Source organism: Pezoporus flaviventris, unplaced genomic scaffold (genome assembly GCF_033815535.1).
Source record: "Pezoporus flaviventris isolate CSIRO_AGI_PZ_B2104156 unplaced genomic scaffold, CSIRO_AGI_Pfla_v1 ptg000029l, whole genome shotgun sequence".
Taxonomy (NCBI): Eukaryota; Metazoa; Chordata; class Aves; order Psittaciformes; family Psittacidae; genus Pezoporus; species Pezoporus flaviventris.
Genome location: NW_026892577.1, coordinates 9,369,796 through 9,397,500, shown reverse-complemented (window position 1 = coordinate 9,397,500; position 27,705 = coordinate 9,369,796). Strand labels below are relative to the sequence as shown.

The 27,705-nt window shown below is 45.8% G+C and overlaps 1 protein-coding gene across 1 annotated transcript in view; it reads right to left on the bottom strand.

Annotated features, from left to right (window-relative positions):
* COL17A1 (collagen type XVII alpha 1 chain) overlaps positions 1 to 27,705 on the bottom strand; it is a 41,292-nt gene that overhangs the window by 749 nt on the left and 12,838 nt on the right. Inside the window, exons 10-56 of the mRNA XM_061458825.1 lie at positions 27,381 to 27,524; positions 26,560 to 26,631; positions 25,652 to 25,723; positions 25,226 to 25,291; positions 23,780 to 23,941; positions 23,366 to 23,455; positions 23,184 to 23,228; positions 22,691 to 22,840; positions 22,036 to 22,251; positions 21,384 to 21,422; positions 20,417 to 20,443; positions 19,907 to 19,933; positions 19,358 to 19,420; positions 19,080 to 19,184; positions 18,544 to 18,606; positions 17,871 to 17,906; positions 17,676 to 17,729; positions 17,255 to 17,290; positions 17,017 to 17,052; positions 16,551 to 16,613; positions 15,760 to 15,795; positions 15,313 to 15,384; positions 14,937 to 14,963; positions 14,206 to 14,241; positions 13,657 to 13,692; positions 12,785 to 12,865; positions 11,764 to 11,799; positions 10,997 to 11,077; positions 9,715 to 9,768; positions 9,566 to 9,607; positions 8,720 to 8,782; positions 8,503 to 8,562; positions 7,963 to 7,989; positions 7,834 to 7,875; positions 7,615 to 7,671; positions 7,192 to 7,239; positions 6,073 to 6,180; positions 5,669 to 5,806; positions 5,028 to 5,111; positions 4,671 to 4,799; positions 3,558 to 3,647; positions 2,910 to 3,023; positions 2,519 to 2,671; positions 1,324 to 1,740; positions 1,024 to 1,164; positions 384 to 446; positions 94 to 165 (exon numbers count right to left, since the gene is read on the bottom strand). Coding sequence (XP_061314809.1) covers positions 94 to 165; positions 384 to 446; positions 1,024 to 1,164; positions 1,324 to 1,740; positions 2,519 to 2,671; positions 2,910 to 3,023; positions 3,558 to 3,647; positions 4,671 to 4,799; positions 5,028 to 5,111; positions 5,669 to 5,806; positions 6,073 to 6,180; positions 7,192 to 7,239; positions 7,615 to 7,671; positions 7,834 to 7,875; positions 7,963 to 7,989; positions 8,503 to 8,562; positions 8,720 to 8,782; positions 9,566 to 9,607; positions 9,715 to 9,768; positions 10,997 to 11,077; positions 11,764 to 11,799; positions 12,785 to 12,865; positions 13,657 to 13,692; positions 14,206 to 14,241; positions 14,937 to 14,963; positions 15,313 to 15,384; positions 15,760 to 15,795; positions 16,551 to 16,613; positions 17,017 to 17,052; positions 17,255 to 17,290; positions 17,676 to 17,729; positions 17,871 to 17,906; positions 18,544 to 18,606; positions 19,080 to 19,184; positions 19,358 to 19,420; positions 19,907 to 19,933; positions 20,417 to 20,443; positions 21,384 to 21,422; positions 22,036 to 22,251; positions 22,691 to 22,840; positions 23,184 to 23,228; positions 23,366 to 23,455; positions 23,780 to 23,941; positions 25,226 to 25,291; positions 25,652 to 25,723; positions 26,560 to 26,631; positions 27,381 to 27,524 — 3,873 coding nt within the window. The remainder of the gene's footprint in view (positions 1 to 93; positions 166 to 383; positions 447 to 1,023; positions 1,165 to 1,323; positions 1,741 to 2,518; positions 2,672 to 2,909; positions 3,024 to 3,557; positions 3,648 to 4,670; positions 4,800 to 5,027; positions 5,112 to 5,668; positions 5,807 to 6,072; positions 6,181 to 7,191; positions 7,240 to 7,614; positions 7,672 to 7,833; positions 7,876 to 7,962; positions 7,990 to 8,502; positions 8,563 to 8,719; positions 8,783 to 9,565; positions 9,608 to 9,714; positions 9,769 to 10,996; positions 11,078 to 11,763; positions 11,800 to 12,784; positions 12,866 to 13,656; positions 13,693 to 14,205; positions 14,242 to 14,936; positions 14,964 to 15,312; positions 15,385 to 15,759; positions 15,796 to 16,550; positions 16,614 to 17,016; positions 17,053 to 17,254; positions 17,291 to 17,675; positions 17,730 to 17,870; positions 17,907 to 18,543; positions 18,607 to 19,079; positions 19,185 to 19,357; positions 19,421 to 19,906; positions 19,934 to 20,416; positions 20,444 to 21,383; positions 21,423 to 22,035; positions 22,252 to 22,690; positions 22,841 to 23,183; positions 23,229 to 23,365; positions 23,456 to 23,779; positions 23,942 to 25,225; positions 25,292 to 25,651; positions 25,724 to 26,559; positions 26,632 to 27,380; positions 27,525 to 27,705) is intronic.

The following is a 27,705-nucleotide window of genomic DNA, read 5'->3' as shown; positions in this document are numbered from 1 at the left end:
TCCAGCAGTTCCCAGAGATGGGCTGGTCCCTGGGGAATCCTCCCCTCCCCAACAGGCACCCCCTGCTCTCCTGGGGATGGCAGATGTTCATACCTTTCTCTCCTTTCTCTCCTTTTGGTCCCCGGTGCCCATGGCGTCCGGGTGGGCCCATTGGTCCAGGGTCACCTGAGGGAATGAGAAGACCAAGTTTGCCCTTGGGCAGGACTGGCCCACCAACAGGGACAGGCCAGGGTACGGAAGGGCAGCTCCTGCTGAGATCTTGAAGATGCCACCTCCACTGTGGAGGTGTGACCTTCAGCAGCCCTGTGCCAACTATCTCTGTGGACACAGGGCTGCTCCCTGGCTGTTAGGAGGCTTGAGAGGGAAAGGATGGCAAGCCTTACCTTTGGGTCCAGGATAACCTCTCTCCCCTTTTTCACCGGGTGGTCCCTGGATGGCACCATATGCTGGAGAGGGAAATGAAGGAGAGGATGAATGAGTGGGACAAACCACTTGCAAAGGGCTCTGTAGTCCCTCAGAGCAGCAGTGAGTCACACTGGAAGGACATTTCTCTAGGTTGGATGGGATTAGACTGACTGAAAGCAAGTTCTGGTTCTGATCCCAGCAAAGTCCCAGGGCATGGTGTGATCCCATTTCACCGGCACTGCTCTGCCACCCTCTCTGGGTGTCCTGGCTGTTACCAGGGCTCGAGCTAGCCCACATTCAGGAAGGGGAATCTCAGCACAAAGTGAGCTGCTGGCTCCTGTTGCTCTAGACATGCCAGCCCAGCCATGGTAAAATCAGCCACAGGGTTTGCAAGCACAGTGGCCTTCAGGATTTGGGACGAGTTTCCTGCAAGTAGTGGGAAAATCTAATGCACCTCCCCAGCAAGGGAGGAATGGGATGGACAGACTACCTGCCTCCAGCTTTGTATCTCAGCAGTATTTCTGCAGCGTGCAAAGGTGAAAAGATCACTGCATCTACAAGAGGTTGGTGAGATCTCACACACATGAGCCAGAAACCAGAACTCAATACGTCACTTACTTCTAAAGAAGTCCATGAGGTCTGCGGTGACGTTGCCATAGGCTGCGAAGACCCGGCTGATGCCAGGAGGACCAGGAGGGCCTGGGGGACCTGCGGGTCCCTGCGCAGTGTAAGACATCAGGTCCTGGAGAATACCTTGGCCTGAGGAATTTAAGATATCATTTGAAAGGAGCTCTGGGAAAACTGAGGCTGGATGCTGAGGCAGGAAGGGTAAGGGAAGTAAACACTGACACAAGCCACAGAGGGTTGGGGTTGTGCGCTGGGACACAGAGGGTCAGGACAAGCAGGCATTCCACTCACTCTGTAGGCTCTCTGACACACGGAGTGCCAGCTCATTGTAATCCAGGGAACCAGAGAAGGAGTTCCTGTAGGATCTGCTTGAACTCGATCTCCTGCGTGATTCCTCCTCTGCCAACAACCCATCAAAAGACCCATCATTGCCCATGGAGGTCTCATAAGAGCCATCGCTGCCCATTGAGGCACTGTAAGATGACATGCTGCTCATGGAGCTGCCATATGAGCTGCCCGTGCCCAGTGATCCCCCATGGGATCCCTCAGCACCAAGGGATTCTCCATGCATCCGCTCAGAAGTCCGTAACCCTTGGTATGATGAAGACATAGACCCAGCCATCAAGCCACTGTCTCCTTTGGGTCCTGGTGGTCCCCTTGGCCCAGGGGGTCCGGGTGGCCCCGAGATGTAGCTTCGAACTTCATCACCTGCAAAACACGAGAGGGGGGGAACATCAGGGACACTGGGGTGCTGGGGACCCCAGGCTTGGCACAGGTCCTGTGCTACCACCTGAATGAGGACTGGAGAGTGAAATTTTGTCCTGGCAATTATCACAGTGACCCTCATCCAGTGCTATCTCACAGGCAGCAGGCACGGATGTCAGCCTCAATCTCCACAGGTGCCATATCACCCTCCTCCTTCCCATCTCTCCCACAGTTTCAGGTGTCCAATCTTAGCAACGTGCCCACAGCAGAAGGGTGCACTCCTCTCAGGCCAATGTCAGCACCTCTGCCAAAACAGCCATTCTGTGACCAAGGTCCTAAAAGTGAGGGGATCCCCATGTTTTTGGAAGGCTGCCCTGGATGACTTGCCAACTTCAGGGCTCAGATTAATGCTGCTTCACAGCTGGCTCGGCTCCAACCCGTACATCACCCATTGCTCTATAGGCAGGTGTTTGTCAAAGAAGATGCTTTTCACATAGCAAAATTCTGCAGATGACCTTATTAGGGAGTTATTTGGACCTTACAGGCCAATTGTAACTGCCCAGTGCCTGTTTCTTTTGGCTCACAACATGGATTTTGCCTCTTTGAGAGGAGACCAGCCCATCGGGTGCAGTGTAGACCTGGCTGTAGAGATAAGGTGTTTCTGCAGCCCCGTTTTAGGGAAGGCTCCTACAGAACTGCCTTAGCTGTGGTAGAGGCAGCAGCCTACACAAAGCAAAGCATGGCTCGGGTGTGTGCAGGGGGATGGATGGTGTCCCCTTACTCTTCAGGTACTGGATCAGCTCACTCCTGAACTCATCGCTGTTGGTGATGTCAGTATAGGACAGGAGACCGGTTCCTGAGAAGCCTGGAGGTCCTGGAGGGCCAGGAGGGCCAGGTGGGCCCTGGATTCCAGAGAGGGAGGAGTATCCCACACCTTGAGAGAGAAGAATTATTTTCCAGCAGTGAGAGGACAAGGGAATCACACATGTCTGGGGATCTGCAAAGTGCAAAGGCTTCAACCCCAACTTCCACCCCTCTCCAGCTGATGTTGTGAAGTGACCCTGTTCTCAGTGGGCAGTCCCAGCCCTGCTGAGCTAAATCTCAGCCTCGGTCCCCCAGCACCTACAAACAGAGTCTGCCTGCCAGCTGTGAGAAGTACAAAAGTGCTTTACTTTGTAGGTAAGCAGAGAAGTCCTCCAGAGAGATGCCTGGTGATCCAGGGATCCCCGGAGGTCCTTGGGGCCCTGCAGGACCAGGGGGCCCAACAAGCCCACTGAATTCAGAGTCTGTAAGAAAGACACAAGAGAAGGAGTCACTCAAACCACCACAACCCTGATGAACCTTCCCTGACAATACAGTCAATGTTAGCCACGGCCAAGTATAAGGCATTTTTTTTTCTCCCCAGCACCTTCTGGTACAGCCTTCCTGGTGCACCTCACTTTCCTGTGCGTAGACATCACAGTCAGGAGATCCCAAAGAAGGCAGAAGTCCCTACTTTTTAAATATACTTTCATAAAGTGGCATAAAAAAAATCCTTTATGCTGCAGAGCTGGGAGAAGGGCTCCTCCAGCCCCATTCCCAAGACAGCACCTCCCAGCTGCTGCTCTCCACAGGAGCATGGTGATCTGTCTGCAGCCCTTCATGGTCTGTACAGGTCCTAGCAGAGCCCAGGAAGGCTGCGGTGTTCCTAAGTGACCATCATAGTCTCACAGACAATTATTTGTCATGATGGGCAAAAGGAGAAACTCTGGTTAAGCCTGTAAAAGAAGATCCTGAGGTATGCATGGACCTCTGACAGGGGAGTAAAGAAGCTGGCTTACTTCTGAGGTATGCTGTCAGGTCACTGTAAGATATACCAGGTGTCCCTGGAGGCCCAGGTGGTCCAGGGAGCCCAATGCTCATCCCAGAACCTGCAAAATCAAACAGATCCAAGAGTAGCACATTATTAGAACAGGCAATTACAGTGTGAACAGACAGGTTGCAGGGCTTGTTCATCAGTAATGCAGGAGGGACTCCTGCAGGGTAGAGTGTTCTCAGCAGCAGATTGTGCTGGGAACCGGGGCTTAAACCTTGTTCTGTGCTTGGAGTTAAAGCTTGCCCCGTTAATCTGAACACGAGGGCACTTGCACACCGGCAGGCATCAGGCCTCTATTCATGACCCACTGGCATGTGCTGCTCAACCTGTGTCACCTATCTGCAGTAGGTCTGATGCAGAACTTTGCATCTTTGTGATGCGCATTAATGAAATGTCCCTGCTGGTAAAGCGCAGCTGTCCTGGGTGGGGTGCTACTGCTAAACAGCAGTTTTCTGCTTCCAGAGCCAAAGAGGAAATCCCCACCATCTTTGGAGCAGCCAATTAGTGAAATCTGGTCTCCAAGGTCAGGTCAAAGAGACTAAGAATGGGCAAGGCTCTGCTTTTAAGGGGAAAAATGCAGCTACTAGGATTAGGCATTTTAGCACTGCTGTTGGGGATTCTTGAGTCCTTTCTATCCAACAGTTCTTACGTGCCACATCACTCCCTTACAAATGGAAAAATGAAGCAGAGGTGCTTCATTTACTTTAAACTTGTAAGATTTTGTTGTCTCAGCTGCCTTGACACAAAGTGGGTATAGACCAACTCTTCCACAGAGGGATACATCCTGGCCACAGAGCCAATGAAAGGCACTTGAAGGGATTGATGGGAATTCTAAAATGAAATTATGTTCCTAAACTCAGTTTTTAGCAAAGCAAGAACTCATTACTAGAGTCTGTGGATAGCATCTTAGCTATAGGGGGTCTTTGTTTTCTTCCAAGTTTCTCACAGTTCCTGTGAGGACGTCTCTGTACATAGGGATTCACACAGTCAACACTGGAAGAGTTTTCACTGACCGCATGAGCTTTCTGCTCAGTTCCCAAAAGAACAGAAGGAAATGCACACTAAAAAAGGCCATTACTTGTCAAGTAGCTGATAAACCGTCTGGTCAGCTCATCATAATCCAGTGACAGAGACACGCCATCTCCCCCTGGTCCAGGAGGTCCTGGTGGGCCCCGAGGTCCCACCAGATACTGACGAATTTCTTCTCCTGGAAATGAAAAATGCATCTTTTAAGGCCATCCAGCTCCTGCAAAGGCACCAGGTCTGAGGATTTCTCAGCCTGTGAGCAGGCCACTCAGCAGCACCTATGGCAGGCCTTGACCCTCTGAAGCAGCTGCTGGTAACTCCAGTTAGACACAGGAGATTGGAAGGGAAGAGGAGGTCTCCTGGGATGCTTTACCCCTAACCCCCATGTTTCCTTTCAAGGTTCACTTACTCTGCAGCATGTCCAGAAGTTCTTGGTACAAAACAGATGTAGTTGATACAGAACTGGCAAATGACTGATAGCGATCTGAAGAGCCTGTGGGAATGAGGATGAGACAGAAGATGAAGAAGGGTCAAGCAAGGACAAAGGAAAGCTGAGTTAATCCAGTTTAGCTGGTGGAATGAGCCTCCCATGCCCTCAACCATGATTCAGTTCTGTCTCACACATACTGGTCATCTCCACAGATGTGTGCTCTGTGCTTTTCTGAACTAAGATTCCAGGCTGCTTCCAAAGCTCTGGAAATTTCACCCACTTTAGGAGGGCCCCAAGTGTACAAGATAGCCCCAGAATACCTGAGATCACATATACCAAATAGAGGCACCTGTCTGGGTCTTAAGGGCATTAGGGGGTCTGACAGCTAATGTTTAATGTGAGACTCTTTAAACAGCAGCACCTGTTAGTTAATCTAACCATTAAAATGAAACAAGGCTCAGAGGCGACCTCAGCTGTGTGAGACTGCAGAAGATGAATAACTGGGTTGGGGTGCTGCTATTTAAAGACTGATGTTTCTCCTCTAGTTCTCACCTCCCAGGTGTTGTACAAGCTCAGCCAAGAGCATGATTCAGTACAGAGCTTACCAACATGGTGCTTACTTGTCATATAGCTCATAACACGGGTAGCCAGCTCCGCATAATCCAAGTTCATCCCATCCGCAGTGGTGATGACTCCAGGTGGGCCCGGAGGGCCTGGAGGGCCTTGGGCACCAGTCAAATATTGCCTTACATTGTCACCTAGATAGGAAGCCCAAGATATATCCACATCAGGAGAGGGAAGACAATGACCACAAGCACAATTACTGGACCCTCTTCTCCTGGCAAAAAAGCAGGCCAACAGAAGGACACTTCTGCAGACACCACAGTGGGCAATGGCACTTCACAGTATTCAACAGAAATAAGACCAGAGCAGTAAGGCTGCTGTTTCTAAAGGGAGGGTGACATGGGGCTCAGGGAGAAAGGCATGCTCCTGCTGAGCCACGGCAAACTCTCATTATACTCACTCTTCAGGTAGTCAGTGATATACTGCTGAATCTCCTGAGATGAACTTCCACCTGGGCCAGGAGGACCGGGTGGCCCGGGAGGTCCAGGGGGTCCTTGTCTGGATCCACCTACAGAAAGCATGGTAAAGAGAAGGCATGCTTGCAGTAGACCAAAGGATGCTAAAGTGTGCTTGCACTGAGCCCTTCCCACAGGTCTGGAAATAGCTTTGGGAATGGACAGTGGAGAGGGTCCCCCTCCATCTCTAAACACAGTCTAGGCATAGGCTATTAGGCAGTATATTGTCTTCAATTCATTCAGCATCTTATAATTCAGCCTGTGCAGCTCTGCAGGGCTGAGTCCAGAGACCTCCCTGGCTTTGTACTTACAGACCTGGCCAGTTCATGCCCCAGAGTGCAATGCTGTGTGGAAATATAGATGGAATTCCATAAAGTGCAGAAGCTCATTAGTTTAACCTCATTGCCCTGCTGCTCCCAGCCTGGGCAGCACCAGCTCAAGAACCCCAACACTCATCTCCATTGCAAGATACAGGTAGGTCCTGTATGACTCCTGTCACCATGTTGTCACGTGACACCTCATGTTCATTAAGGTGTTTTCCTATGCTCCTGAAGTAGTATTCCTATGATGTAGAGAATCATCAGGGGGTTTCTTCATATGGAGGGACACTTAGGTTAATACATATGCACTTTCTGTGAAACTGCACTAATATCCTGCATACACAGATGCTCTTACTGAGAATGAAAGCAGCTTAATTCACATGAACCCACCTGAAGGTAGGTAAAACTGAACAAAGGACCCTTCTAATCAGATTTTCCACTAGAGGGTTCAATGCAGCTTCTCTAATCCCTCGTAGAACATGGTTAGCCAACCCAGAATCCCTTTCTTTCATATGCCATGAGGAAAAACTCAAAGGATTCCCAGTAAGCTGATAACAGAAAACTTGCAGCTCTTAAATTATCTGATAAAAAGCAGATTGTGCAAAAAGAGGTTTTGAACACAAATCCCATCAGCATTAGGTTGGCACCCACAGCTGTAAAACCTGAAGGAGCTTTTTCAAAGTAATTTCAGAGGATGTCAGCATTCCTTGATAGTCTCAGAGCAATGATGGTCTGGCCTCTTACCTCGAGATGCTCCTGGGATGCCAGGAGCGCCTGGGACACCTGCATCACCTGGAAACCAGAGCGAGGGAGACAGACAATTGTAATGGGTGACAATGCACGTTGCATACTTGGTCATGTAAAACAGTTGAGCTATGTGTTGTCAGAGAAGCAACTACCTAGTCTTGTAATGACTATCTTGAATTAGCAGCTTGCTGGGGAAGAGCAGAAGGAAGGGGCCACAGCAGCTTTCCTGAGTGTTCTGTGACCTGCCCATGTGCCTTGTGCTCAGAGCGTTTCTATTGCCATGGTCCTGCTCTGCCTGAAAAGGCAGTGGTGAGCACAGATGAGGTTTCCAAAGGACCAGGTTAGTCCGTGCTTTAGTGTCAACCAGTCTTGGTTGTGTGAGGCTACCAGCAAAGAAAGAAATAAGATTCTTAACTTCACCTTTGGGTCCAGGTGGGCCTGGTGGGCCTGGAGGTCCCTGTATGGTGACTCCCTCACCTGCCAATTGCAGAAGAAGAGTCAGAGATTCACAGGAATAAAACACATGGACAAAATCCTGGCTCCGCTAAAACTAAGCTAGAATCAGTAGAGCAGGATTTTGTCCCCTGATTTCAGTCTAGGGACAACGAATTAAAAGGAGGAAAGGGTACACAGACTAACCATGGGAGGAGAATGCTGAAAGACCAGGCTCACCCGGTTCCCCTGCATGGGACACAGAAATGATGGAGCAGTCACATACATAGGCAAGCTACCCTGCACTCCACTGCTGTCTCCTGGAAGCCTCCTTACCTCTGAATCCTTGTGGACCTCGTTCACCTGTGAACAGAACAAAGGAACAGTGTTAGCATTTGCCTTGTTCTGATCTGCAACATCCCAGCCTACACTGCAGAGTATTATCATGGCCTTCGATGTGCAAGGCAGAAATGAGCAAGGAACTAGGTGCCACGTTTTCCTGACAGCTGAGAGCTGAGCTCCACTTCACGGGGCCTCCTCCTTGCACTGACCTAGCCAAGTTCAACCTGCATTTTGTGTGGACGTTTCCCCTTTGATGGCAAATCTGAAGCTCTAAATGCTCCTGAACCTAAAGGGCTTGCACAGTTGGGATGGGAATACAGCTATTGCCTTGAATACAGTACCGGAGGCCCATGAATTTGTCCGACAAAGACTGACTTGTTTTACATCAGCAGAGAGGAGTCCTATTTAGTGAGCACTGTGCTAGCTTTCTTACAGCCACAGAAAGGCAGGATGCTTTCTGCTTCCAAGACCTCCCTTCCTTCTTTTCAGTCTGAAGTGCTGAGATCCATCTAGTATCTAGCAGCATATACCCACCTTGGTCTCCCTTCGGGCCTGGTGGGCCTGGTGGACCTGGTGGGCCTGTGAAGAATGCTTCTGTAATTAAAACAAAAGGGTTTCTTCATGACATCCAACAGAACACGACATAAATTTCATCTGTCTCCACCTGGTCCTAGCCAAGGATGTACTCTATGGAACCACAGGTCAGGACATTCACAGGACACAGGTGAGGGAATGAGCGGGAAGAACCTACCTGAGGCAGACATGGAAGACCCTGATCTCCCTGGTGGGCCTGGAGGTCCTGGCAATCCTTCTCCTAGGCAAAAGGGAAACAAAGGTTTTAGGAAGGATAAGGATTTGTAATTGAATGCATTTCAGAGCTGCTACATCTCCAGCCACAGCCATAGCTGAAGTATTTCCAAGTGTAGCCTTGTATCATTGTTTTCTCCACAGACATCCATCCATGTTAGTTATTTTTCATTATCTGTTGGCACCACAGCAGACACAAGACAGAGGAACAACTTCCTTTGTGGTACAGAATGCCTATCCCAGCTGGCCTCCACTACTTTGATACAGAAGATTCATTCCATCACACACCTGACCTGCTCCCCTTTGCTACTGAGCAGAGAGCAAGGAATGGGGTTATGTTCCTGTCTCATGTCCTCCTGCACCTCCCCTCTTCTGGCTGTGAATAGGACATCTGTGTTACAGGAAGTGGATATGTTCCTCATAATAAGAACCACTCCATCTGTCTCCAGCTGGAAGTTAACGCTGGACAAGTAAGGCATAAAGATGGAATTGATGGCAGTTACTTCCTCTCGGACTTGAGAACATTGAGTGTCTTCTCAAAAGGTATGTTTTTTATGAATTACTAGCCTGGCTAGCAAACCTCTGACAAAACAAATCTCCTCTCTTGGGCAGCATCTTGCTGCTGACAAACTATACTGCAGTGAAATTGTTTTAGGAGGAACCCACTATGGGAAATTCTGCTTCCAGTAAAGTCAGCCCAGGTCCAAGATTGCATCTGGGATACCACAAGGCACAGGATAGAGGTACACCTCCCACTTTCCAGGTTTGTTTCAGAGAAAGAAGCTCTTACCTGGGGGGCCACGAGGTCCAGGGGGTCCCTGCACAGATTCACCTGAAGACAAAAGAAACAGGGCTTACCTAGCAAGCTCTATGGCCCAGAAATGTGCCGTGTGCATTAGCATCCCCCTGCTACGTACTGAGCTCTGCTATGTTACGTACCCGGTGGTCCAGGGGGACCTGGTGGTCCTGCTCGCCCTTGTAAATCTGACAGCACTGTGCAAATAAAACACACACAAAAAAGAGAAAATTGTTGCTATGGAGCTAGTGCTGCTATAGAAACTCTGTCATTACATTGCTGTTAGAAGCCTTTACAGTCAAAGGTGGACTAAGGCAGGACCTGGGTGACCTAAGCCAAAGTTAATGCAGAGCGGGGAGAGGAGATACGTGTCTGATTGCCACCATGTAGGTTAGGACATGGAGCAAAATACAGCCCTAAGCAGGCTGGCAGCATACTGGAAACAGAGAGGAGATCTCTCTGGAGAATGATTGCTGAGGGAAGGAGCAAAGGACTCAAAGGCTAGAGAAGGAGGGAAAGAATTTTCCAGGAGAGGAAAGATTCCTTCAAAGAGGGGCAAGTTTGCTAGGAGAACACTATGCAGTCATTATTTTAACAAGCAGCTGCACTGTGTTATCTTGATTTGAGATGTATCCTCACCTCCAAGTTGAGGCACAAACTCAAAGTTCAGTAATGCTGAGATCCAAGACTCCTGAATGGGGGATGGGACAGTACTAAAGCATGATCTGGATATATATGACCCCATTCAGATGGTGATCAGGGAAAGACCATTTCTGATTTTATGCCCTCCTCTACCTTGCCTTTCCTGCACACTTGCAGAGGTCCAAGACCCTAAGAATTCTGATTGTAAGTGCACAACACATCTGGTATTGCACAGAGCAAGCAGACATGTTTCTTGGGATGCTGTTAAACCACTCTGTTCTGCTCCACTTATTTTCCATTTTAAAATAGCATTTGCTCCTCTGTGAATTCATCCTCTAACTCATAGAGAGATTTCAACGGCTGCTGCTCAAATTAGTGTGCCTTTTCAAACTGGTTCTCCTCTTACGGATGGCTCTGTGATCATAGGGAACTGCCCTGTGTGGCTAAAAGGTCAGGCTGAAATCTCATAGCTCTGTGACCATCTCTGCTGCTGGGGGCTGTTCAACAGTCACCATTCCTTAGATTTCTTCTCTGTGACATATGACATGGGCCTGATGCCATCTACTTCCTTTTGAAAGCACTTTGGGATGCACAGATGAGAAGGATGAGAAGGAGGGCAGAAGAGGTAGCTGGTATGGTTATCCCACTGCCAAACATACACACGCATACTTGCCCTATGTCACGTTGAGGGGAAAGAAGTAGAGGCATCTCTGTTAGCTGTGAGAAGGCCTTGAGGCCTCTGGCACTTCTCCAAGCGAAGGAGTGGAAAGGTGGCCCACTTACTTTGAGATGCTAATGATGAGACTTCTGTTCTGATAGTTTCTATCACAGCTTCACCTGGGGATCCCTTCTCGCCCCGTGGACCTTTTTCAGGGAACAAAAGAAGAGAAAGTGAATCATGTAACTGAGAGAGGGTGACATTTTGTACCCACTCCTTACCTCCTTGTCAACGGGTTCAGACTTTGCCTATGTGAACAGGGAGAGTGAACTCAGTCCCTGGCTCTGAGGGACACTGTATTCAAATGTGGAAATTACTGCACAATTTGCCCTAACAGGATCATAGGAAACCAGCTAAGAAAGGTTCTTAGCAGTCAGCTCTGCTCAGGCCTTTCCAAACAGACATCTGTCCAGTTAGCAGCGGTTTCACAGGGACATTATTCTCAATTTCCCTCTAAGTTATTCTCCCACCTTTCAAAATGGCACAAGGTATCAGCTGGACTATATCCCATACCACAGAAAGGCAGCCACACTTGAGAAGTGTCTTAGAAATACCAGCCTCCAGAAAATATAAGAGACAAAAAGACATTTGCAGCATCCACATCACACCGGCTCTTCCCATCCCCCTTCTTCTCTTGGGAAAGAAAAAAAGAATAGAAATTCTTTGCAAGATTCATTAAGCCAAATAATGCAGCAAAATGAACTGAAAGGAAGAAATCTGCAGACAAAAGGGAGAGAGGTTGTGCCAAGGGCTGAGAGAATTAGAAACAAAGGAAAAGTAATGATTTCCATTCTCTTTAAGAAGCAGAATCAAAGCTGATGGTGAATGGTACCTTGCTGTCCAGGGAGACCAGCTGGTCCAACAGGACCTGGTTTCAAAGGAAAAAAAAGAGACTGCATTAGATTTGCCTGGCTGTACTTTACAATAGCAATAGGTCTTTTATAAGAACTGAGACTATAAAATAATCTATTTATTTGCCTGCACAAGTCAATCAAACTGCTATATGGTATTGACTTCATTGATGTCCCATGTATTACCCGAATCTCTGGAAAAGAGGCTTATTTTCCATCATGTGGTAATTAAAGTGCTTGGTGCCCCTTAGACTGAGGAAATAACCAGAGTGTCACTGACCACAGCAGGAATGAGATGATAGGCCTAATCCTCCTCCTGCGCCCTGCTTCAAGCTGAGGCTAGCTGTACCAAACCAGCTCCAAGAAGCTGGAAGTGGCACAGAAATCCCACTAGAACCAGGGCTCAGGACGTATGCTGCCTGACACCAGCATGCTGGAGGGCAGTGTCTGACCTGGAATAGAAGAGTCCCAGGACCAAGCTCATGTTTATGTTTGTCTGTGTGTCTGTGTTTGTATGAAAGGTTTGCATACACTAAATGTGGGATTTCTGCTGTCTTGAATTCAAAGCTAGGACTGGAAAACAAACACTTCCTGATCTTGGTGACAGTGCTGGGAAAGGGATTAGACACTAGCCTGCTTTCCTGAGACGCAAAAGAGCTTGATTCTACTCACTGTATTTGACCTACCACTATTTAGTACTCATCAGATCAAAGGACAAGAACAGTGTTCCCAGTTTCTTCATCTTCTCAGCACTCCCTTCTCTCCTACCCCCTCTGTGATTGTACCCCATTAGTCCCTTGAGGTTGCTGCCTTCCTAACTCAACCTGAGATCTTGGTCTTTCTGCAGGGAAGGGTGAGGACCATGAGTCCTGCCTGAGCAATCTTGCCACCCAGACAGGGCAGGCTGGCAGAGCTCATAAACATCACACATTAAATTAAGAACTGGATCCACAGTGATGTAAGCTGCCTGCAAAAACCACAGCAGAAGAACAGCTTCCTCACCTGGAACACCTGGGGGTCCAGTGGGGCCAGCTGGGCCAGGAGGACCTGGTGGGCCTGGCAGAGCAATAGTTGAGGAACCCTCTGAAACACAAGCACATACACTTGTACACATACACATACATACACACATCCAGTGAACGTATAACAAATCTATCCTTAAGGAATCACACATCTATAGCATATGTATTCTCCCAACACAGGGAGTCCCAGTACAGGTCCGACACATAATCAAGATGAATTTAGGAGGCACAGAGAAAACCAGTGTCCTGGGTTCAGCAGTAGCAGTCATTTTTCTCCTTCTTAGTAGCTGGTGCAGTGCTGTGGTTTTGACTTTCAGCCTGGGAACAGCGCTGATAACACCGATAGTTTTAGTTACTGCTCAGATGTTCAGTCTGACCAAGGACTTTGTGAGCCTCATGCTCTGCTAGGGAGGAGGGGAAGCTGGCAGGAAGCAGAGACAGGACACCTGACCCAAACTAGCCAAAGAGGTATTCCATACCACAGCACGTCATGGCCAGGATGTAACTGAGAGTTACAAGGAAGGGCTAGTTCACTGCTTGGTTGGGCTGGGTACTGACATGTGGTGAGCGGTTGTATTCTCTTCCCTTGTTATTTCCCTTACCATTATTATCATTGGTGGTAGCAGCAGTGATTTGTGTTATACCTTAGTCACTGGACTGTTCTTATCTCAACCCATGGGAGTTACATTCTTTCGATTCTCCTCCCCATCCCTTTGGGAGTGGGGGAGAGGAAAAAAGGTGGGGAGTGAGTGAGAGGGCTGGGTGGCTGACTTAAGGCCTGGGCTTAAACCACAACAACCAGAGATAGTCCTCCAAAAGCAGATGTATTTGAACTCTCACAGCACTACTTACCAGCACTTACAACTTTTCCCGGAGCTCCAGGTTCTCCTAAGAAAACAGAGACAAAAGATAAACTTCTGTTTTGGGGAAAATCTGTCACTAGCTCAACATCTTTGTCTTATTAAACATGTGATTTCTATTCTCTTTGCCCTTGATCTCTTGTCTGAGAAGTCATAGCACTAGAAAGTCATGGGGGAAGCAACAGCATTTAGCTGTAGACATCCTCGGATCAGCTTCCCAGGCACTACATCTGTCAGCACAGGCGATAGGCCTTGACTTAGCTGAGACAGCCACACAGCTTCCATGGCAGTCAGCAGCCATCATACTCATATGCTAAGGGCAAAACCAGGTTTGCTAAGGTTTTCTAAGTGTAGAACTTAGATGCCCTGCCTTTCCTGTATACTCAGGCAGGCTTTGCCTACCATCTATTTCTTAAACCTTCCCTTCCTAAAGCCACTAGATGCCACTGTTGATTCAGGGACTGATCACTAGAGCAGATAATCCTCCCGAAAATGAAGTGCTTGGAGAGAAAATGAGTACTGGGGAAGAAACAAAACTCACCTTTAGCCCCTGGTAGGCCTGGGTTGCCTGGAAGTCCTGATAAGAGGTGGACAAACAATTTTAAAAGGTTAGTGCAAACATTCTTTGCTCTGTTTTTTCCGCATACTGCAGTTGAGTTTCACTTGTGGATTTATAGAAGGAGCTCCCTACTCAAGACCCTGGCTTTCAGCATTTAACAAGCAGGTCACTGGCAGCAAGTGGAGGAATTCACAGTGGATTCTAGACTGACCTGTAATGTCCTTGGGTGTAGTTAAGGGCTTCCTTTCTCTCATTGCTCCCTGGATGATAGCCCTCCTAGATTTACCTGTAGCTTCTTCCAGGTACTGCTCCCTGGCTTGAGGCTCCTGGATAAATTCCCTTGTGATTTGCTCCCCAAATCACCTCTGCTTGCAGACATCACTTCCTCTGTTTCCACCTCTATTGCTACATCTTCTCTCCTCTGTTTCTGCTGCTGACTAGAAGGACTTTTCAGTGACGCATAGGGAACTGAAACATATTATTTGCTGCAAACTGTGTTTTAGGAGAGCTAAACTTGCCACACTCCAAGGCTCTGCATTGCTAAGAACTACACACCAACCACAAAACCCGTCTCAGAAGCCAAAGGACATGCAGAAACCTTAGGATCTCACTTTGGAAGACCCAAGCAGCACCGAGGGAAAATTAAAAAGGGTTTCTTTGAGCCCATATCAAAGTGTGTCATTGACAAATTGGAACATGGTGGAAAAGCCTACCTGGTGGTCCTTGGGGTCCTGTGAGACCTGGAAGAAAAAGACAAAAGTTCTAAGAAGTTTCAGGTGGAGAAAGGATAGACAGGGAGAAAAAGATTACATTTACTTGAAATTGAAACACATGATTCACAAGGGGTGTAAACTGGCTTAGCATCTGGTAGGTAAACTGAATGTTGGCTCATAGCAGTTGATGTTCTTGTCTGCAGCATGTGCAATCCTGAGATCACAAAGGGTCTAGATTCCCTGTGTGTCTCCCTTTCATCACCATCTTACAGTACAGAGATCCTCTGCAAGCCTTAAATTAAGACTGGGAATTGTTGACAAAGACATCTGTGTTCCTGACTAAGCAATAGCATTTTTGTTCCCTGTATGCTTTTACTTGGTTCTCCTGCATCTCCAGAGGGTCCTGGGGGGCCTCGGGCTCCTGGCATTCCCATAAGACCTGGTTCACCTAGGGATATAAGCACCATTAACAAGCCAGAAGTCCCTGACTTACAGTCTGCCAATTCATTCAAGCTTGGCCACCAGCTGTCCTGCTGCACTTTCCACCTATTGTATCCTCACAGCCAACTGGCCATTTCCAGGATGAGAGTCTGGGAGATGAAGATCAATGACAGAAGAGTGCTGTAGTGAGAAGAACTGTCACAAGTTTACAGTCAGCTCCATTATATGTCTCAGTTCCATGCTTACATGGTTGACGCTACAGTTCTGAGACAGCAAGATCCCAAAACCTGAATCTACTGCCATCTTTTCCCACCTCTTTCACAAATTAACCTCCTGCCAAATCAGAAAGTACCTGTACTTCTACCTCAGAGAAATCCCTTACCTTTTTCACCTGGCTGTCCATCACGGCCAGCTTGTCCTGTCCAAAGAAAAGAGATTGTTAGGAACCACTGCAGTAGTACACAGTTGCACTGTCCTACAAAGCAGAGCACAGTTCTAAACACAAGAGGGTGGTTTTTCATCATATTGCATCCAAAAAGAAACCTTGCCTGCAGTTACTGAAGATCTAGAAAATAATCACTTGAAATTTAACTGTAGATCATCTTTTCTGAGTATACAGGCTAATCATAGGGTTAGGGTTGGAAAGGACCTTAAGATCATCTAGTTCCAACGCCCCTGCCATGGGCAGGGACACCTCACACTAAACCATCTCACCCAAGGCTCTGTCCAACCTGGCCCTGAAAACCACCAGGGATAGAGCATTCACAGCTTCCCTGGGCAACCCATTCCAGTGCCTCACCACCCTCACAGTAAAGAACTTCTTCCTTATATCCAATCTAAACTTTCCCTGTTTAAGTTTTAACCCATTACCCCTTGTTCTATCACTACAGTCCCTAATGAAGAGTCCATCCCCAGCATCCTTACAGACCCCCTTCAGGTACTGGAACACTTCTATGAGGTCTCCACACAGCCTTCTTTTCTCCAGGCTGAACAGCCCCAGCTTTCTCAGCCTGTCTTCATAACAGGAATAATCTTAGCTATCTAGAGAAAAGACCTAGGATCAAAAGTATGATTCCACTCCCATATTGTTTCCTTGTCTATGCTCATAAACACACATTCTGCATGGAAATAACATTGCCTCACATCTAAACACAGCTGTTTTCTGTTGCCCACCTGCAGGTCCTTTAGCCCCTGGCTCTCCTGGAGGACCAGGAGTTCCTCTTGAGCCTTGTTCACCTGCAGCAAAATGGTATGAAAATGAATCAATCAAATCTTGGTGAATATACAATTTATGACTGTCAGCAATAGTGGGTGTTCTGCATTGACAGGATGTTCAGGTCTCATGATTTGTGACTGTCTCTGGGCGTTAGAAAAAGCTCAAGCAACATGAATACAGGGCATGTGAGGGAGAATTTCCCTAAAGCTAAATACAAAGATTGCTACCAAGATTACTGAAACAAGAATGGGATCTATTTGTTTAAAACTTGGGTGCAAAAATAAAACTCCTATAACCAGTAATGTCATTATACTTTTTTTCAGAAGACTAACTTGGATTGGCTGGGCTATACTGTTATTTGAAACTCAAATAACAAATGTGTGTATTAGGTAAGCTGCTACTCCAGGAAAACAATTCACTGACCTGTCATTCCACGAGAACCCTTCTCACCCTGATCACCTGTGGTACAGAAAAGGGAAGGATTCTGTGATATTGTTTCATTGTAAAATGTTTCCATCAGAGAAAATAAAGTCTGCTTTCTGACACTAGCACAGAAGAAAAAGCCAAAAGAGGCTAGGGTTAATACCCATGGACAGTATCCACCTCTAAAAAATCTAAAGAAAATATCCACAAAGACAGTGGATATAACTGATCAACATACCTTTGGGTCCAGGGGCTCCAGCAGCTCCTTTCTCACCTGAAAGATATATGGGTGATTGAAGAATAACAAGAAGTCAGAAGGGAATCTAACGTATCAAGAAAAATCAAGGGAAATACAGATGCTCTGATACCAAACAAACTCAAACCATAAATTCCTTTGCTTCAATACAGCTCCATCCATCCAACCCCATTTCCTCACCTAGACTGCTCTATTGACTCTGTGTCTCCTGTATTTCTCAATACTTATTTGCAATTGCTAACTAAGTTTAGTTCCTCATCCTCTTTCCTCAGTCTTAACTCTTTCCTTTGCCCCTAGCATCAAAATGCTTCATGCTCAGACCAAGTCTGCTACTCAGGGCAGTGCTGGAAAAGTACATCAGTAGTTAGTGCTGCTGTAATTGCCAAGGGGAAGAGAAGCATACCTTTAGCACCTGGGAGACCTGCTTCTCCTCTAAACCCTTGTAGGCCAGGAGGACCTGCAGAAAAATGAGATGGGGGGTTTAATTCATCCCACTGACCATTATGCGCCACTGAAGAAGAAAAGCTATGAGAAGCTGTCACTCTGGTTTTGTTTTCTCTAGTCTCTATATTTAATAGCAAAAGAATGCAGCACTCACCTGGAGGACCTTGTGGGCCTGGAGAACCCATCAGACCTGTGAATAAGGAACATGGATTCTCTTTCAGTAACACCACAATTAGAAAATTAACTTTCAGTTTGGCATCCACAACACAATAGGTGTTCAGCAGGTTGGAATTCCCTCAGCCACTGAAAGAATTTGCATCACCAGCATCCCCAAACCCATGACAACAAATCTACACAACTTAGTTTTTGTGATGTGGAGTAAGTGGTTTTCCCTACAGGTAAAGAGACTCAAGCCTTCCACTTTGGCTGGGATGCCGGGATCTATACTTCAGGGGGGACCAAATTTTTCATAGTGCATTTTTTATTGCAGTTACATGTATTGTAGAGCTGTAACTGTGAGAAGCCTGTTAGGATATGGAGCTTACCTTATTATTTCTGAAAGCAGAGAAAAAAACAGTTGGAAACATCACACATCTTAAAGACTGGTGCTTTGCAAAACCCTGCCAATCCTCATTCTCACTTAAAAATATCCAAGAATTTATTGCTCTAAAGGTTATGTGTACCTACCAAAGTAAATTTTATCTAAAATGAGGACCATTCATTCACTTTTCATGACTGCAGTGCAACACAAGTGAAACAGGAAGGCTGGAGTGCTTATTTACTCCTAACCAGTCTGCTAGGCTCTCTCTGTTCATCTCCATATTTACCTTTAAGGCCAGCAGAACCCGGGGGACCAGGTGGCCCTGGAGGACCTGGCTCACCAATACCACCTGTAAGGGAAGAGCATGAATAGATAATTGTGATCCTGTGTTTCCATTATTTTCCATTATGCTTTCTCTGGCAAGTGTCATGATTAATCTGCTGGTCAGTTTGAAACACCAAAGTAAGCATTCATTGTCCAAGAAAGAAATCCCATTTCATTGGGATTCAGGATGAGCAAGAAATCCCCCAGCTTTGGTGACTTGGGTAACAGGGAAGGTGACCTTGATACTAAGTACTTTTGTTTCTGCTAAAGTCAAACCTGACTGTGAGACCTGGCAAACCAAAGAACCCTTGTTTACTCAAGTATGGCAAAAAAATCCTTTAGTCCAGATTTGTCTGTGCTGGAAAATGTCTAAAATAACATCTGGATTTGAATAATTAAGTACTATCACTGAGGTGTTTTATAAATCAAACAAATAGGACCAAACTCTAGCTTTTGTTCATCTCTGCTTTATCCAAAAATGGGACACCTAGATCCTACCTCTGTCTCCTTTTTCTCCAAATCCTGGTGGTCCAGGCTCCCCTCGAGGCCCTGGTAGCCCTTCTCGACCTCTCTGTCCCATAGGACCTTCCATGCCTGGATCACCTACAGGAAACAAATGCCTTGTAAAAAAAGGTGTCTTTAGGGAAGGCTTGGGCAAAAGGATCCATGGCCACCTCCATAGGGGAAGGAAACGATCACACCAACTTGGACTCTGTATTCCTATGCCACATGTCAATCAACTGCAAGAGACTCACAGCATTGACAGAGATGCTTACCCATGCTGCCTTTCTGTCCTTTTGGTCCTTCTGGTCCTTGGCGTCCAATTGGACCAGGAATGCCTGGAAAATAAAACACAACAAATGTTCAGAGTTTCTGTCTGGGTGCCATGAAAGAATAACATGTAAATGAGGGGAACCTGAACCCTGGAGGGATTCATCAGCTAGGGTAAAGAAGATATTACTTGGAAGGTAGGTACTTGAACAGGGATCTCTTTGGAAGAACACAATACTTCTAAGAGCACGAGAAAGTTGGGCCAAGTACTCATGCAGCTGTGGGACTCTTTCAGAGGTAGGCTGGGATCTTTACAACCTCAAATTAGGCATGTTTGGCTAAGTGGAAATCAGGCTGAGGCCTTGCTTGTAACCAAGCCTCCCAGCTGTGCCTGTAGCTCAGCACCAAGTGACTTAATCAAGTGACTTAGTCTATGCTAAATATTGACTCTTTAGAGAACCACCTTGAGCTAGCTGTGCAGTTCAAAATTTGTTCCTGCCTACAGTAATGTCACTAAATGTCCTCCCTCAAAGGGGAATTGTACTATTGCCTACCTGGGACACCAGGAAGTCCTCGCTCTCCTGTAGAGAGAAAGAAAAAGACATTCAGTGGGGAATAGGTCTTCCCTGTTTGTCACTTTAGCAAACCTTAAAGCCCCATATAAAGGGCTTTATGTTCCTAGCAAGTTTATAAGTTCTAACACTTCCAGCAATACCACATTGGCCTTCTTGTATTTATGCATTGGACTGAATCATTCACACCATGCAAAATTCTCTGAAGCACTCTGTGATTAAAGCAGGTAGAGCTTGGCTTCAGGAATGACTTTCATCTAGGTGAAAGAAGTTTCTAGATTCAAAGTGAGATCTGCTATGTCTTCTAACGTGAACTCTAAAACTGTCCTGTCTGGAAGAAGAGAAAAAAACCTCAATCATCATAACAGTGTCTGAACTAGAGAATGCATCAGTTTCTCCATTTTACTTGTGGAGTAACAAAAATCCACCTGTTACCCAGGCCCTGTGGCAGGCTGCTGATCTACCTGAGAAAGCAGGTAACTCCCAACTCACCTCTGGGACCTTGCATTCCCATGTCACCTAAGTGGGAAAAAAAATTAAATTAGGAGAGATGCTAGAGCTATTTCCAACACCTATTCATTCATTTTGTTTTTCTGGTTGCTTTCCCACCTTCAATGAAATACAAAGGAGTTTTGGGTGAACAGGGATACTTCACACTTGAACAGTGCAGGATCAGACCCATTGCATTAGTGGTGCAATGCAAGATTCGACTTCCTGTATTAGTTCTGCATGGGATCAGGCCCTCTACACTTCATACAGCAAACTAGCTTTACACTCTAGTAGGACAAGGAAGGAGATCATCCCTTTGTATTTGGCACTGGTGAGACTGCACCTAGAACAACATGTTTTTGGTCTCCTCACTACAAGAGAGATATTAAGGTGCTGGAGCAGGTCCAGAGAAGGGCAAAAAAGCTGGAGCACAAGTGTGATGAGGAGTGGCTGAGGGAACTGGCGTTGTTCAGTCTGGAGAAGAGAAGGGTCAGGGGAGACCTTATCAGTCTCTACAACTACCTGAAAGGGGGATGGAGAGAGGAGGAGGCTGGTTTCTTCTCCTGAGTAACAAGCAATAGGACAAGGGGAAACAGCCTCAAGTTGTGCCGGGGGAGTTTTCGATTGGATATTAGGAACAATTTCTTCACCAAGAGGGTTGTCAAACACTGGAACAGGTGCTCAGGGAGCTGGCTGAGTCACCAGTTCTGGAACTATTTAAAAGACGTTTAGAAGTGGCACTTGGGGACATGGTTTAGTGGTGGACTTGGAAGTGTTATGTTTACAGTTGGACTGGATGATCTTAAAGGTCTTTTCCAACCTAAAGGATTATGTGATTCTTTTTGTTCAAGTATAAACCGGATTCATCTTTCTCACTGGCAGTTGCTGCCTCTGGCAACATCCAGCCCAAACTTGGGCATTGCCAGAGTAAGGAATAGGACAGGGGAAGAGAAGGACTATATGGTTGTACCTTTCTCACCAGGTTCTCCTCTCTCCCCTCGGAAGTAGCCTGTAACAGAAAGTGAAGGGGCTCTTAGAGCTCATCACACAACAGAATAGCTACTTGCTTCATGTACAAGGATCCTTCTATTTGGAGCTTGAGTCTGTAGGCAGCACAGGCTATCAAGCCCAGCACAGCTTTCTAAGTAGTTTTCTCAGCAAATTTGCTTTTGCAAATACATGAAACCTCTGAAGCTGGGAGAATGGATGCTCCTCTGATCTTAACCTATTTCCATCATCTGCTAAACAGAAGTAAATTGTTTTCCCTTTCTAACAAAAGTAGCATGAGAAACAAAGTGTGGGCTCATTTTTCTGGGTAGTTCTTTCAAAATGGAAAGCTTCTTTGCTGCAGCAAACATGGTACGACCTGTCACAGGATGGCATATCCACAAACTTCTTTCTTCTCTTTTCTGCTGCATTTTAAGAGATGCACCACCAGCGTAAGTGGTAGCTCTCTGAGCTCCAGCACAGCCTGTCTGTGAGGACAGGTAAGGGCATTATTTTTGGCAGACTTCATTGCACTCTAGAAGTCCTGATCTTTAGGCCCTTGGGCAAGAAAATCTTCCCACTCCCTTCCAAATAACCTGGTCTCAGGCAGCACCACAGCTATTCACTCTGCTCACCTCGTTCCATTTCCTTGTTCAGTCTGCTCTTCACCATCAGCCAGACTGCCTCTTCATTTTCATAAGGGAAGCTTGAGGAGGGTGAAATACCATGAAGAAAGTCTACTCTTGAAACATCCTTTTCTATTTTTGAATTCCCTTGGTTAATTGCCAGAAGGCCGCCATTGATTCTTTCCAGGTCTTCCACACGAGCTTTCAGCTTTCGCACCTCTTCCGCTGGAAGTTAAAGTAAAATGCTAGGGAACAGCTGTTGCCACAGATGCATGCCTGAAATACCTACTTCTAACAGCAGGGATCAGGCAACACTGTGTCAGATAGCTATGGCCACTGAGTTTTGCAGGACTGCTTTTTGTATTTATTCTTCTAGCAGGGATATCTGAAGTTAAAATGACAACTTTGGAATCTGTTAGTCTCTGAGAAGACCTCAGATCTCAGTAGTTTTCCTAACCTACTCACCTCAAGACTACATAACCCCTCATTAAAGTTTTATATTCCTTATCCATTCTTTCTGTACATTTGTAATATCTTAGTGGCAGTCAAGTTGAATGTGCTCCTCCTCATCTCTTTGGCTTGCTGTCTCTGGTAATTGGCCTCTTTACCAGCTTATGCCCTCTTTCTATCCCATTCAACATTTTGTTCCTCAGTTATTTCTTACCCAGAGCTATGAGTCCAAAAAGCAATCCAAGGAGAAGCAACCAGGCCAGAAGCAAACCCAGGAGCCATTTCCACCAGCTACAGCAGGAACTACAGGGACACCAGGATGGTGCTGATCCGACTGCACCCCCCACATCACCATTCCGTATTTCTGGAAGAAGGAAGGGGCAGTCTCCTGGTTAATGAAGTGTTCCTTAACTTCAATCAATAATCTCTTATAATAAGGACACCAAGTCTAATCCATTATACAAAGGGCTATGGAGAAAAATCTTTACATCCCACTCTGCACACGGTGCATGTAACTCTTGTCCCTGTGGAAGCTGGGAACATCATTCTCAATGAGAATTCCAACAGGGGACAACACTCAGTGCATTTTATGATAACAACTGAAAAATATGGTTCCCTTGAGATCACCCATGTCACTTAAGGATTGTTTTTTTTACATATCGTGCTTTGGCACTTCTTCCAGTTAAAGTCTAAATTGCATCAGTTACCTGCATAAGCTGCTTTGTCCCTTGTTGCTGCTGATTTTAGTCCTCCTGTTTTAACAGCAATAAAAGAGGTTTTAAAAGTCTTTCTGTGCATTACTGAAGTTAGAGCATTAGCTTGAAAGAGGAAGGCAGTAATGGAAGCAGGAGGAAGTTCTATTCTTTTTTCCACAAGGACAAACTCTTACCATTTGCATCTGATTTTATGCCAGTATCTGTAGTATAAGAGGAGGTCAATCCCTGCTTCTCTTTCTTCAAAGTGTCTTCTGCAAAGGATCCTGAACAGGTAATTAAAATCATTACATCAGAAGTTCATCCAAGCCTATTTTTCTCTTTGGCAAAAGGCATATTTTTCATTGGGATGACAAAATAGCTCTGCCTTTTTTTTTCTTTCAAAGCTCCTGAGCTTTGCAAAATATTCCAAGGCACAATCTGAAGCTTCAAATGCAAAAGCTAGACCTAGATTGCAGCTGCCACAGTCAAAGGCTAACTGCCTGTCAGAGCTTCGTTTGACTTGTAGAGTTTTGAGTCAGATGTCCTGAACTCTGAACTCCCCCCATTTCTCTGCCCTAGCATATCCACATGTCCAGAAGAAAAGTTACCTCCATTAAGTCCAGTGGTAGAGGCACTAAAGACTTTACCACTGTCCTTGTTCATGATCAAGCGCTCCACCTCCTTTGCTGGGGCATTCTCCTTCTCCAGCAGCAGGAACTTGCAGTCTTTGCGCAGAATGTCTTCTCCCTGGGAGCTCAAAACTGTTCCCCCTGCGATATTGATAATGGATTGGAATGAGGAGGAGATGAGTGTGGGCCACTGAGTCATAACTGCAAGCCACAAGCCTTTTGTTCATTAAAATATGCAGTTCCGTTGTGATTGGAGTTGCCACGGTTATAAGCACTGAGTAAGAGACACACTGCTCACTGAAGCTAAGAGGAGACCTGTGTGTGTCATTAGGTTTCTTTACAGATGTGTATTTCACTAGCAGGGAAGCAACTGCAACCAGAAATGGAGAGCGTCTGGAATTCAGTCACATGAAGAAATTATCTGACCAATGATATCTTTGCTTCTCAAACACATTTACTATAGAATCACAGAAACTCAGTCTGAGAGAGACATTCAAGGGCCACCAGAACCAGCACAGGTTAAGTTGAGGAGCAGCTTTAGCAGACCTACTCTGTCAAGCACAAAGGACTCCATATCCTTAGGAGGCAGGCATGGCTATGGGGCACTGAACTGTAGCTTACTGAGGTTTGGCAGAGGCCAAGCAAGGCTCAAAAACATTGGTGTGGTCACCCTTCTGCAATCAGAAAGTACCAAGTATGCTTTGAACAGTGTACGAACCTGAATTTGCACACAAATTGACACAACACTGAAAATCAAGATAACTGTAATGGTATTATTCCATCACTCTAACACAAACCTGGAGTAAACCTGTATTAGAAATGTTATCATAACTTCTGTGGTATTTACACCTATTTTTAAGCCTCATCTTTGGAATTCCTTGGATTACAAAAGAAACTTGGCTTCCCTCACACACACACACACAAAAACCAACCCTAATTTATAGATCTCAGTTGCAGAAGAAAGCTGGATAAGATGAATCCCAACCATTCAAGACTACAGGCCAGGAGAAAGAACTCCTCTCTTTTAAAAACAAATAGTCTGATCATATGTAAGTCAATCCCTTGATTTTTTTCAGTGGTTGAGGCTGGTACTACTGCAAAGTGATGTTTAAGAGCAACCTTGCAAATGTTTTGGCTTCAAATAAAGCATGATTTCACACATGTGATCTTCTATCCGTGACCTACCTGTTGAGCAGAAATAGCTGAAATTAAATCAGCTATTCCATTAGAACAGCTCACTTGCTCATGCTTAGTTTCTAATTAATTTGCTTTCTATTCAGAAAGTTACTGGTAGGAGACCTGGCTAGTGACATGTCCTGCTCCTGAGGAGCAAGTGTTAGTGTCAGTCAGTTGGATGAATCTCTGACTCATTTTTATCATGATATGCTTGTTAAGGCCATGCCTAAACAACTGTGAATGACACACCTGCTGTGGTAGACACACCAGTACTTGCCATGGTGTTGCTCTGTGAAGTGTTCTTCATCCCATATGCTGCAAAGAAGAAATTTGAGAATGAAGAGATGAAGGATAACAAGGTATCCACACACCAACTTGGTCTGCACACCATTTCAAAAGCCTTTTCTCATTCAAGGTATTTAGGACAATTCAAACAAGCAAGGAAATCCCCAGGAAGCAAATCTCTAATGCTTCCATAGGCACTGGGTGCTGTTCTTGCCCATAAGAGGTAAAGGAAATGTTCCTCAATATCACTTTATATGATGCTGTGCCTCAAAAGATGATCATGAAGGAGCCTCTGTCAACATGAACTGTCTAGTCACTATAGAAAAGGTGGGAGAAGGCAGCACACATTGTGTGACCATCACACTTTTTCTAGGCTCAAATTGTACTGACCTGCAGAAGCTGCAGTAGCATTCTGGGGCAGGGTTGAAGAGCTTGGAGACAGGTTGTTTTGAACTCCAAACACTGCAAAGAAAAACATTGCCATAGGGGTTATAGGAGTCCTGCAGTGCAGGTGATATTCCACGTAAAACCAAAACTACCAGTCAGCTGGAGGCATCACAGGACTAAGCATTTCTGTTCAAAGATCTTCCTCACAAGATGTTTTTTTCCTTAGATCATTTTGCTGTATAAGTTATTGCTGCCCCAGGACAATGATGATCACTTTAAAACATGATCTCAAGTTTGACTGTGAGGCCACTCACATGCTAATTCCTGCAGGTAGGGCACTTGGCAAAAAAGTAAATTCAGAAAACTGGCTTGGACTGACCATGGTAGATTTAAGGATCTAACTGTACAGTGTGTACTGTCAAAGTACTGCCCAGAGAGAAGCGAACAGCCTGGCAGGTGACACCTTTGGTGCCAGAATCAGTGTGTACAGTGTACAGGCTGCTCTCATACACCCTGCTCTCTTCGCAGGCCCAGTGAGAGACCCTGCATGATGGCACTGTGCTGCGTAGACACAGTGTGTCTATAGACATGTGTGGATTAGGACACGAGTCTATTTTTTAAGGCATTATCCTGAGTTGTTCTAGGGAAGAAACAGGCTACCCTAACAGACAAATTATTCTCCTTGGAAAATCTCTAGCGTTCCCTGCCTCCCAGACAAAAATCGTCAGGAGCTAACACCAGCTATAGAGGTCTGACTTTGAATAAATCCACTGTAAATATATAGCTGTGGTATGTAGATAAGCTGCTGACACTGAGATGAGGAACAGAAGAGAAATAGAATGACATTGGTACTATTTCATTGTACGTGTCTCTCAGGACTGTGGTGATGAAGGGAATAAGGTAATTCTGACCTGTAGAGGAAGCGCTCAGGCCTGCGTTCAGAGTATGAGTGCTGGGAGCCAGGTTATTTGGGACACCAAAAACTGCAAAAAGAGGAGGTGAAATGTTACTTCTCTGGAATCAGAAATCCAGCGCCCAAAGCTCAGTGGCACACTCACAGAAATTAAGTCAGGGTCACTGTGAAATGCAGTTAATGATATGCACAATAATTGCAGAAAGGAAAAATCTTGACAATTGTGATACCAAACCACTCTGTTACTAAATTGACAAAGGGGAGAAAATCCTGCATCAGACAATTTTCAATCATGTGACAGTGTGAGAAAGCAAAGCTTTTAATAGTATGCTATCATAAAGCTTCCTATTTTTCTCTGCAGCTGGGAAATGCAGCATCCCTGGCATTCAGGTCTTATAATGTATAAACACACTCAACACTTCTAACATTTAAGATTACATCTTTAGTGTATGAGGACTGAAGGATTAGACCCAGTTGTTTTTACAACGGGCTAGGATAATTCAATGTTAACTAGAGTCTAAAACTAGTTTTTATATGGAACGTGAGCCTGACCTCATTGACAAAGCTATCATCAAAATTTTAGAAACAGATCACAATAAGGAAAATATATCCTCACAAAGCGGGGTTTTCAAATAGAGTCAGTGTAGAAGCAGAGAGCACCAAGTTACAGAAAAACAGAGAAAATTCAAGCATAACCCCTGCTATCTCAATTCTCCCATCACTTTAGCTCTTCTTGCCGTGCAAAAACCCCCCACTGCTGTTGACCCAGTTTCATTATGGAATTCTATCCTTCAAGCCTGGACGGTCCAGGAAGCATACCTGAACCTGTAGAGTGAGACATAGCATTGATCAAGGAAGAGCTGTTATGGTATCCACCAAGGGAAGACCCAGCAGGCAGAGTGGATGACCACATGTATGAAGGGAGAGCGGTATTCAGTACGGTTGTATCATATGTCCCCGACACTGTATAAAAACCAAACAGAAGTGTGTTTTGATAAGACCAGGCATATGGCTCAGCATGCATTGCAGCTTTACATGGCAAATAACTTCATCTGCCTTAAATTTCAATTACCCTTGTGGATTCAATGCAGTGACTCCAGATCAACATGGTATAACTGATCTCAAATGACGGGTGATTAAAGCC